This window comes from Hypanus sabinus, chromosome 5, assembly GCF_030144855.1.
Source record: "Hypanus sabinus isolate sHypSab1 chromosome 5, sHypSab1.hap1, whole genome shotgun sequence".
NCBI classification, from domain to species: Eukaryota; Metazoa; Chordata; class Chondrichthyes; order Myliobatiformes; family Dasyatidae; genus Hypanus; species Hypanus sabinus.
The window spans coordinates 184,800,188-184,812,378 of NC_082710.1; the positions used below are offsets into that span (position 1 = coordinate 184,800,188).

At 45.7% G+C, this 12,191-nt stretch overlaps 1 protein-coding gene across 1 annotated transcript in view; it reads right to left on the bottom strand.

Moving 5' to 3' along the window:
• Window positions 1-12,191, bottom strand: part of ehmt2 (euchromatic histone-lysine N-methyltransferase 2) — a 475,985-nt gene that overhangs the window by 459,507 nt on the left and 4,287 nt on the right. The window contains exon 2 of the mRNA XM_059971113.1: window positions 1,165-1,249. Within this exon, the coding sequence (XP_059827096.1) occupies window positions 1,165-1,249 (85 nt within the window). The remainder of the gene's footprint in view (window positions 1-1,164; window positions 1,250-12,191) is intronic.

A 12,191-nucleotide genomic window follows, 5' to 3' on the forward strand; every position in this document is an offset into this window, starting at 1 on the left:
ATTAGCCATTTCAGCCCCGGGAAAAAGCCTCTGGCTATCCATACGATCAATGCTTCTCATCATCTTATACACCTCTGTCAGATCATCTCTCATCCTCCATTGTTCCAAGGAGAAAAGGCCAAGTGCACTCAACCTATCCTCATAAGGCATGCTCTCCAATCCAGGCAACATCCTTGTAAATTTCCTCTGCACTATCTCTATAGTATCCACATTCTTCCTGTAATGAGGTGACCAGAACTGAACAGAGTACTCCAAGTGGGGTCCAACTAAGAGCTCATGTACAGTACTGTAACATTACCTCTTAGCTCTTGAACTCAATCCCATGGTTGATGAAAGCCAACACACCATACGCCTTCTTAATATGGTCAACCCGTGCAGCAGCTTTGAGTGTCCCATCAACACAGACTCCAAGATCTTGCTGATCCTCCATACTGCCAAGAGACTTAACATAAATATTATATTCTGTCTTCAAATGTGACCTACCAAAATGAACCACTTCACACTTATCTGAGTTGAACTCCATCTGCCACTTCTCAGCCTGGTTCTGCATCCTCTCCATGTCATAATGTCATAATGTCTGACAATCCTCCAGACTATCTACAACACCCCAACCTTTCTGTCATCAGCGAACTTACTAACTCACCCTTCTACTTCCTCATCCAGGGTATTCATAAAAATCACAGAGGAGAGGTCCCAGAACAGATTCCAGTGGAAGACCACTGGTCATCAACCTCCATGCAGGATATGAACTATCCACAACCACCCTTTACTTTCTGTGGTCAAGCCAATTCTGGATCCACAAAGCAAGGTCTCCTTGGATCCCATGCCTCCTTACTTTCTGAAAGAGCCTTGCAAGGGGAACCTTATCAAATGCCTACGTCCACAGCTCTACCTTTTTGACATAATTCTAAATGTTGTTGTTTTTGTTTCACGTCATACTCAGACCAACACACCACAGCAAATTCCTAATACATGTTCATGTGTATGCTGAAAAAATAAACCCCACTCTGATTCCTTGTATGGTAAGTTTGCCCAGGTCCTTGTCTGAGCAACCCCAGTCACAGCCAAGAAGATCGCATTACCACGGCCATTCCCTTCCTGTGCGATCCTGCTGGGCATAAAATAGTCAGCAAGGCCGCGGTTATGTAGAGAATGTAGCCTCACCTATATTTCCTTTTACGCCAGGACTCGATTCCAGCACGACAATCTCTGGTTCTGTGGCAGGCTGGGCTGCGGCACTGTGCTCACACTGGGAAGAAAAGGGTTGAAAGGAGTAAAGCAAGAGTGCCCGACAGAAAAGCGATTCCCAACATCCCATCAACCCTGTCCAGCAGTCCGACCATCAGCAAGAGACACTACAACCATATGCTCTACCAGCGTCTCAAAGCCTACACAGTAAATCAGGATATCTCACACAGAAACACTGGGTCTTTCGGGTTGTTATGGCCAGGGGTGGTAATGGGGATAAGCTGCTACTACAGGTCAACCTTCTGTAATCCGGCACCATTGGGACCTGAGGAGTGCCAGATTAGTGAAAATGCTGAATTACAGAAGGATCACATTAAGCAATAACTAACCGCCTCTTCATACCTTTAAAATGTCATGTAAATCAGTACGTTAGATAATAATGAAACAGAAATTTTAAATGAGTAGCAAGTGAAATTTTAATAAATATACAGTACAGGGACAGATAAATAAAGGGTACAGGTAAATGTACAGTAATTAACTTATACAGAATAGTTGAGCACTTCTGCTTCTGAAGTGAGACGTTTAATATACCTTCAGGCAAAGTTACATGTCTGCAAGTGTGGGGTTGTCAGGATCATCAACATCTTCATCCTGAAAAATGAGTGAAGCATCAGGAACTGCTGCTGAAACTGGCTCAACGGTTTCTCCAAAAACTGTTGATGTTGGTGGCAGCACATCTGGGTGAGCAGAAGCAGAAGTCGGAGAAAGGAGGTCTTCTGTACGGCACATCTCATGTGACCGTCAGACAGCCGAGGATTCGGTGCTGGGCTCTTCCCTCTTCACTCACAGTTATTGAGGGAATCCTCATTAGTTTCTTTTCTTCCGCTTAGTAATATGCTTAAATTCGGCAGGTCGCCACATCTGATCTAAGGTCATAGGTAGAAGAGAACAGAGTGCTGGCCGGGCAACGCCGGAGGGCAGTGCGCGACTGCCAGCAGGCAGATTGACCCAGTGCGTGCCAGCTCCCCCGCCGCTGGTGGGTGTGACGAGTGGGTGCTAGGCGGCCGTGCCTCACGCAAATGATATTAATAAATGCAGGAAAACAAGAGCGCACCAACACGCAAACAGATCTAGCGCAACCAAAATAATGCGCAGCAGATTGGTACGGTGGCCCAGGAAATTGGAAATTACAATTGCACGGAAAATTTGAAACCAGTGCCGGATTATCGAAGGAACTGAATTACAGGTAGTCGGATTAGTGAAGGTCGACTGTACCAAAGAAATGCTCCCAATGGCATGTACTTCAGATAGCCTGTGGCAACCAAGTCCAGCCCCTGGCCTGCACACGTGGCTCAGCTACTATGCCCAACAGAACTTTCCATAGACAGGGGAAGTGACAAAGGCGGGCTACTGGCACTGTAAAACCAGTCACTTCAGGGTGCTAGTGCCAAACTGTATCGGTCTCTGCCGTTCGTTTGGATTCATCAGCTACACGGACAGGGGGAGCCTGCTGCACGAGCAACAGCTTGCCCTCCACATCGTACTGCCCTGGCTGGGACACATCATCCATGGCTGACTCCCTCATAACGCAGGAATATTGGCCATTCCAATCGAGCAGCTGCTCACCTTTTGTAGATTAGTATTTGACAAGTGTACATCCAAACATCAAGTGAAATGCATCAAATCAGATTGGCGAGGTTTATGATGGGGACAACCTGCACGTGTCGCTGTGATTCTGGCACCAATTGCTACGATCGCTGACCCTAACCTATACACCTCCGGGGTCGGAGGGCCAGCTGAGGTTACAATCAGATCAGGATTGAATGGAGGAGCAGGTTCATAACCCAGGATGGCTCTGGGTCTGTACTCAAAGCAGTTTAGAAGAATGAGAAAGGATCTCACTGAAACCTGTTAAATATTGAAATATTAAACCTGTTAAATATTGAAATATTGAAAGATGTGGAGAGGATGTTTCCTATAGTGGGGTACTCTGGGACCAGAAGGCACAGTCTCAGAATACAGGGATGTCCACGTTAGGGAACTGGAGCAGGAGCTGGATGACCTCCGGATCATTCGGGAGAATGAGGAGTTTATAGATAGCAGTTTCAGATAGTAGTTACGCCAAAGGAGCAGCGCCCAGGTAATTGGGTTACCGTCAGGCGAGGGAAGGGGAAAGGGCAGGCAGAGCAGCGATCCCCTTTGGCCATTCCCCTCAACAACATGTATACAGATTTGGATACTGTTGGGGGGGAATGGCTTACCTGTGGCAGCCGGTTCTCTGGCACTGGGTCTGGTTCTGCAGTGCAGAAGGGAGGGTGGATAAAGAGGAGAGCGGTAGTGATAGGGGACTCCATAATCAGGTGTACAGACAGGAGATTCTGTGGTCGTGAGACACCCGGATGGTTTGTTGCCTCCCGGGTGCCAGGGTCAGGGATGTCTCTGATCGCATGCACAGCATTCTGAAGTGGGAGGGTGAGCAGCCAGATGTCATGGTACACATCGGTATCAATGACGTAGGAAGAAAGAAAGGGGTCCTGAAGACAGAGTATAGAGAGCTTGGTAGGAAGTTAAAAAGCAGGACCTAGAGGGTGGTAATCTCAGGATTGCTACCTGTGCCATGTTCCAGTGAGGGCAAGTGTATGATGCTCTGGAGGATGAACACGTGGCTGAGGAACTGGTGTAGTGGGGGCAGGGTTTCAGATTTCAGGATCCTTGGGACCTCTTCTGGGGCAGGTGGGACCTGTACAAGAGAAATGGGTTACACCTGAACTACAGGGGGATCCATATCCTTGCAGGGAGGTTTGCTAGTGCTGTTGGGAAGGGTTTATACTAGATTTGCAGGGCGATGGGAACCAGAGTGCCAGAGCAGATAGTGAAGCAAGGGTGAAAATAAATGGTTAAAAGTTCATGCAAAGTCAGAAATAGAAGGGTTGTGTGTGGTGGTAATAATCTCCTGAGGTGTGTCTATTTCAATGTGAGGAGTATTGTGGGGAAGGCTGACGAGGTGAGGGCGTGGATTGACACATGGAATTTAACATTATAGCCATTAGTGAAACTTGGTTAGAAACATAGAAAATAGGTGCAGGAGTAGGATATTCGGCCCTTAGAGAAATTTTGAGGGTGCAGAGTTTGTATGTTTCTGTCAGGATTAAAGGTAAAGTGAATAAGAATAAGGATCCTTGGTTTTCGAGGCATATTGGAAATCTGATAAAGAAGAAGAGAGAGATGTATAACATGTTTTGGCAACAAGGAGCAAATAAGGTGCTTGAGGAGTATAAAAAGTGCAAGAAAATACTTAAGAAAGAAATCAGGTGGGCTAAAAGAAGACATGAGGTAGCTTTGGCAGTCAAAGTGAAAGATAATCCAAAGAGCTTCTACAGGCATACTAAGAGCAAAAAGATAGTAAGGGATAAAATTTGTCCTCTTTAAGATCAGAGTGGTCGGCTATGTATGGAACCGAAAGAAATGGGGGAGATCTTAAATGGGTTTTTTGCATCTGCATTTACTAAGGAAACAGGCAAGGAGTCAATGGAAATAAGGCAAACAAGTAGTGAGGTCATGGAACCTATACAGATTGAAGAGGAGGAGGTGCTTGCTGTCTTGAGGCAAATCAGAGTAGATAAATCCCCAGGACAGAGTATTCCCTCAGACCTTGAAGGAGACTAGTGTTGAAATTGCAGGGGCCCTGGCAGATATATTTAAAATGTGAGGTGAGGTGACGGAGGACTGGAGGATAGTTCATGTTGTTCCGTTGTTTAAAAAAGGCTCTAAAAGGAATACGGAAAATTAAAGGCCGGTAAGTTTGTCGTCAGTAGTAGGTAAATTATTGGAAGAAATACAGGTGTCCCCTGCTTTACGAAAGTTCGCTTTACGCCACTTCACTTTTACGAGAGACTTACATTAGTACCTGTTTTCGCTAACCGAAAGAAATCTGCAGAGGATTTTCACTTTTACGAAAAAAGGCACCCACTTTAAACTTGTGTTCACCCTGAGAAAGACTACCATGACCGTGAAGCCTTGCGTGGGCAGCTGTGTGCACATGCGTGTACCTGCCGATTTTTTTCTACAAATCGGTTTTGGCTCAATCTTCCTGATTCTGGTAAGTGAAACTACACTGTACATACATTATTTCTACTTTGTATAGGCTGTGTATTTATCATTCCTACTTTTACTATATGTTAGTGTTATTTTAGGTTTTATGTACTATTTGGTATGATTTCATAGGTTATTTTTTGGGTCTGGGAAAGCTCAAAAATTTTTCCCATATAAATTTATGGTAATTGCTTCTTCATTTTATGCCATTTCGGTTTACGAAAGGTTTCACAGGAATGCTCCACTTTCAGAGAGCAGGGGAACCCTGCACTAAGAGATAGGATCTACAAGTATTTGGATAGACAAGGACTCATTAAGGAGAGTCAACATGGCTTTGTGCGTGGTAGGTCAAGTTTAACCAATCTATTAGAGTTTTTCGAGCAGGTTACCAGGGAAGTGGATGAAGGGAAGGCAGTGGATGTTGCCTACATGGACTTCAGTAAGGCCTTTGACAAGGTCCCGCATGGGAGGTTAGTTAGGAAGATTCAGTTGCTAGGTATACATGGAGAGTTAGTAAATTGGATTAGACATTGGCTCAATGGGAGAAGTCAGAGAGTGGTAGTGGAGGATTGCTTCTCTGAGTGGAGGCCTGTGACTAGTGGTGTGCCACAGGGATCAGTGCTGGGTCCATTGTTGTTTGTCATCTATATCATTGATCTGGATGATAATGTGGCAAATTGGATCAGCAAATTTGCTAATGATACTAAGTTTGGAAGTGTAGTGGACAGTGAGGAAGGTTTTCAAAGCTTGCAGAGGGATTTTGAACAGCTGGAAAAATGGGCTGACAAATGGCATATGGAGTTTAGTGCAGACAAGTGTGAGGTATTGCACTTTGGAAGGACAAACCAAGGTAGAACATACAAGGTAAATGTCAGGACACTGAGGAATGTAGTAGAACAGAGGGATCTGGGAATACAGATACATAATTCCCTAAAAGAGGCGTCATAGGTAGATAGGGTTGTAAAGACAGCTGTTGGTACTTTGGCCTTCATAAATCAAAGTATTGAGTATAAGAGTTGGAATGTTATGGTGAGGTTGTACAAGACATTGGTGAGGCCAAATTTAGAGTATTGTGTGCAGTTTTGGTCACCTAATTACAGCAAGGATATTAATAAGGTTGAAAGAGTGCAGAGAAGGTTTACGAGGATGTTGCCGGGACTTGAGAAACTGAGTTACAGAGAAAGGTTGAACAGGTTAGGACTTTATTCCCTGGAGCGTAGAAGAATGAGGGTGATTTGATAGAGGTATATAAAATTATGATGGGTATAGATAGTGTGAATGCAAGCAGGCTTTTTCCACTGAGGATAGGGGAGAAAAAAACCAGAGGAATGGGTTAAGGTTGAAGGGGGAAAAGTTTAAAGGGAACATTGAGGGGGGGGCTTCTTCACACAGAGAGTGGTGGGAGTGTGGAATGAGCTGCCAGATGAAGTGGAGAATGCACAGCAAAGAAGGGCCAAAAGGCCTGTTTCTGTGCTGTAATGTTCTATGGAAGAACAGAGATGAGAGCCATTTCTTTAGCCAGGGGGTGGTGAATCTGAGAAATTCACTGCCACAAACAGTTGTGGAGACCAAGTTATTGGGTGTATTTAAAGCGGAAGATAATGGATTCTTGATTAATCTGGATGTCAAAGGTCATGGAGAGAAGGCAGGAAAATTGAAAGGAGAGGGATAATAAATCAGTAATGGCAAAGCAGATTCAATGGGCCGAATGGTCTAATTTTAGGGGCCTGTGTTTGCTCCTCATCCATGCATCCTCTTACGCTACACACATAATTATCAGGATTCATGTTTGCGTACTTTTTTAATCTTTGAAATTGTTATGCGTTAAAAATACACGTCTTTTGAGCACTGCTTAAAGCTAGGCGTTCACAGGAACTTTAAATTTCAGCTTTTATAAGTAGGAAAGTTCATCATTTTCAAGCTACAAGTTGCTGTCAAAGCTTCAAAAAAGGCTCCGGTCACAATAAAGGGACGGTCTCCTACCCCTAACCATGCATGAAATGTGTTCAAAACGAAATCGGTGGAAACCTTGCGCTCTACACATGGTACAGGGCTCCACATTTGTCCAGTACTCTGAGTACTTAATTCCACCCAACCCGGGGGAGAAATAGAATAGTAAGCAGATTCGCGGCAATTGGGATTCCAATACGAGTATCTCCAATTCATGCCCAGTCCCGTTTAATGTCTGATTTAAACTGGGATCCGGGAATGCCACTGACAAAATCGTGCCCGACAATCAGCCCACCCCTAACTCGGTATAGTGTACATCCTACAATAGAAAAAAGGAGAACTAATGCGATACTCATACTCCGGGGTTCCGTACTCTGGCCCGGCTCCTTAACATTGCATACTAAACGAGGGAAGAAAGGTAATGCGCTAAACAGGGCGCGGGGCCCACCCTCGCAATGGCTGGCACACTCCTAATCCTGTATACCATATTTCCAAAGGGGAAAAGGGAGAGGATAAATGAACCACCCAGGGTATGGGGCCCCGTCCGTCAATCACCTGGCCCCGCCCCCTTTAGCTTCACAAAGCGCCTGTCCCATGGCCTCCGTTCCGCCGGAGCCGAGTCGGGACCCAAGGCAGGGGAAGGGAGAAGGCAACGAGGCCTCGGTTCCAAAGCCAGCGGCGTCGGGCAAGGTGATGGGAAGCGGACGCTGCGAAAGAGCGACAGGGAGCAAAAACCGACGAGGTTTCGGTACCGGCGAAGTGAGAATGCATCCCCTCAGCCGTTCTCTCACCTCAGCATCCAGGGAAGCCATGGCTCCCAACCCGTGACGTCAGCGCGTAGGGACATGGGCGGGGCCAGCCGGACGGAGGAGGCGGGTCTTAACCGCGGGCGATCCACTTAAAGGGGCAGCGTCCCCAGAACACTCTTTCCCATCCTACTTCTGCGATTTTAACCCTTTGTACCTCCATAGTTAACGTAGCCTTTTGCAGTGTTGTTCAGATACTAACCAGACGAAGGGTCTCGGCCCGAAACGTCGACAGTGCTTCTCCCTATAGATGCTGCCTGGCCTGCTGTGTTCCACCAGCATTTTGTGTGTGTTGTTTGAATTTCCAACATCTGCAGATTTTCTCGTGTTTGATTTTTACTCATTATTTTACACTCCCCCAGCTCTTTCAAGAGCAGCCTCTCCTGACTCTTGCTTTTCCCCCTGCAACTTTGTAAATAACTTTTCTCTCCAGTGTCGATCTAATTCCCGTGTAAAAGATCCTCGCGGAACCGGTTTCTGCCACATATGTCTCGTCGTCTCAAATGGACCATTAATAATGGAGTATTAATAAATTTATTATTAATACCACTTGAGATTAATTTTCTTTCGGGCATTTACAGGAAAATTTAAAAATACAATAGAATTTTACAAAAAAATGTATTTAAGAGGCATACATCATTAAGGACCCATGCCACCAGGTTCAAAAATAGTTAACCATTTGCTCTTGAACCAGAGGGGCCAACTTCATTCAGCGTCACTGTGTTGTTCCCACACCCGTGGACTCACTTTCAAGAACTCTTATCTCATATTCTTGATATGCAGCACTGTGCAGGCTGTTCGGCCCGCAGTGTTGTGGGAGAAGGATTGCCAAACGGTTCCAGGGAGGAGGGATCTCACCCCTGGGGTGGGGGGAAGCTGGTGAATCTTGGGTGTCAACATCGCTGAGGATCTGTCCTGGAAATCCCAGCAGTTATAGTGAAGCCACAGACACAGCTATACTTCATTAGGAGTTTGAGGAGAATTGGTGTGTCACTAAGGACACTCGCAAATCTCTACAGATGTACTGTGGGGAGCACTCTGACTGGGTGCATCACCGTCTAGTTTGGAAGATCCACTGCACAGGATCGGAAAAAGCTGCAGGAAGTTGTAAACTCAGCCAGCTCTGTCACGGGCGCCAGGGCACCTCCAAAATAATCCAGGGCACCTCCAAAAGCTGATGCCTCAAAGAAGTGGCATCCATCATTAAGGAATCCCCAACACAAAGGATGTCCCCCTTCTCATTTCTACCATCAGGGAGGTGGTGCAGGAGACTGAAGACACACACTTGACATTTCAGGTACAGCTTCTTCCCCTCTGCTATCAGATTTCTGAATGGACAATGAACCCATGTATTTTTCTATCCTAAAACTAGATAAAGAGAACCCAATTAAATGAATAACACAAAAAAAATTACACTTACTAAATTGACTTTATCTCTTACATTTTTCACAAACATTAGGAGTAAAAATCTTTACGTCTCCGTCTAAATGTGCAATCATAGTAATTTACAATGAATGGAACAGTCAATGTAATATCGAGTACACTCAAATCAACCTGAGTTCATCAGTCTGATGGCCTGGAGCGGTACCGTTTCTCAGATGGTAGCAGCTGGAATAGATTGTGGTTGGGGTGACTTGGGTCCCCAATGATCCTTCGGGCCCTTTTTACACACCTGTCTTTGTAAATGTCCTGAATAGTGGGAAGTTCACAACTATAGATGCGCTGGGCTGTCCACACCACTCTCTGCAGAGTCCTGTGGTTGAGGGAAGTACAATTCCCATACCAGGCAGTGATGCAGCCAGTCAGGATGCTCTCAATTGTGCCCCTGTAGAAAGTTCTTAGAATTTGGGGGCCCATACCAAACGTCTCAACTGTCTGAGGTGAAAGAGGCACTGTTGTGCCTTTTTCACCACACAGCTGGTGTGTACAGACCTCGTGAGATATTCGGTGGTGTTTATGCCAAAGAACTTAAAGCTGTTCACCCTCTCAACCCCAGATCCATTGATATCAATAGGGGTTATCCCGTCTCCATTCCTCCTGTAATCCATGGCCAGCTCCTTTGTTTTTGTGACATTGAGGGAGAGGTGGTTTTCTTGACACCACTGTGTCAGAAAGATCACTTCTTCCCTGTAGGCTGTTTCATTATTATTTGAGATGAGGCCAATCAGTGTAGGGTCAACAGAAAATTTAATTGCAGATTGGAGCTCTGGGTGGCGGCACAGTCATGGGTATACAGAGAGTAAAGGAGGGGCTTAGTACACAGCCCTGAGGGGCACCTGTGTTGAGGGGCAGAGGGGCAAGGGTGAGGGAGCCCACTCTTGCCACCTGCTAGCGATCTGACAGGAAGTCCAGGATCCAGCTGCACAAGGCCAAGGTCTCTGAGCTTCTTGTCGAGCCTGGAGGGAATTACGGTGTTGAATGTTGAACTGTAGTCCAAGAACAGCATTCTCACATAAGCATCCTTCTTCTCCAGATGTGTAAAGACAGTGTGGGGAGCTGTGGCTATTGCGTCGTCTGTCAATCAGTTGTGTCGGTAGGTGAATTGTAAGGGGTCCAGTGTGGGTCCTTGACCAGCCTCTCAAAGTATTTGCTTATTGTTGAGGTGAGTGTGACAGGACACCAGTCATTCAGACATGTTACCTTGGTCTTTGTAGGTACAGGGACAATGGTGGATGTTTTGAAGCAGGAGGGCACTCTACACTGGGAGAGGGAGAGATTAAAAATGTCTGTAAACACACCTGCCAGTGGTGCTGTGCACATCCTGAGTACAAATCCTGAGACACCGTCCGGTCCCGCAGCCTTGCGACTGTCCACATGTTGGAAACTTCTGCGTACCTCAGCCTCAGATGTCCAGGTTGCAGGCTGTAGCAGTGGCTTTCCTCGGAGGCTCAGAGTTAGCGACATCGAACCGAGTGTAAAAGCGATTGAGCTCATCTGGGAGAGAGGCCGCGATGTTGGCGACACCACAACGTTTGGCTTTGAAGTCTGCGATGGTATGCAGCCCTCGCCACAAGTCATGCGTTCATTTGTTCTTTTATTTATCAAAAAAAAGATCTAATATTACAGTATTTGTTGGAAAAAGTACATGAACCTCTGGGGTAATGCCTTCCACAAAAGCTATTTGGAGTCGGGTGATCCAATCAATGAGATTGGAAGTGTGGGTTGCAGTGGTGCCCTGCCCTGTTTAAAAAAAGACACACAAAGTCAGGTTACCGACAGAGCCCGCACTTCCCAATAAAGATATGATTATGTACACCATGCCTCGATCAAAGCAACTTTCAGAGGGCCTTGGAAGAATTGTAGAGATGCGTGAAGATGGAAAAGGCTACAAAGGCATTTCTAAAGACCCGAGTGTTCATCAGTCAACGGTGAGAGAAATTGTCTCCAAACGGAGGAAATTCAGTAATGTTGCTACTGTCCCTAGGAGTGGGCATCCTGCAAAGATCACACCAAATGCAAAACATGCCATGCTGAAGGAGGTGAAAAAGAACCCAAGGGTAACAGCAAAAGGCCTGCAGAAATCTCTAGAACTTACTAAAGTCTGTGTTCATGTGTCTACGATAAGTAAAACACTGAACAGGAATGGTGTTCGTGGAAGGACACCTCAGAGGAAACCACTGCTCTCCAACAAATGCTCTCTCTTGCTGCACGTCTCAAGCTTGTAAAAGACCACCTGGATATTCTGCAATGCCTCTGGGACAATGCTCTGTGGACAGATGAGACAAAAGTTGAATTTTTTGGCAGAAATACACATTGTCGTGTTTGGACGAAAAAGGGTACTGCACACTATCACCAAAACCTCATCCCACTGTGAAGCTTGGTGGGAGGAGCATCATGGTTTGGGGCTGCTTTGCTGTCTCAGGGCCTGGACAGTTTGAGGGAACAATTAATTCAAAATTGTATCAAAACAGCTTACAGAAGAATGTTAGGGTAGCAGTCCGTCATTTGAAGCTTAACAAAAGTTGGATAATGCAACAATCCAATGATCCAAAAGACAAGAATAAATCAACAAAAGAATGGTTTAAAAAGAAGAAAATTTGTGTTTTACAATGGCCTTAATACTATAGAAATGTTGTGCAAGGACCTGAAGCAAGAGTTCATGCAAGGAAACCCACCAACATCCCAGAGCTGAAACAGTTTTGTAAGGAGGAATGT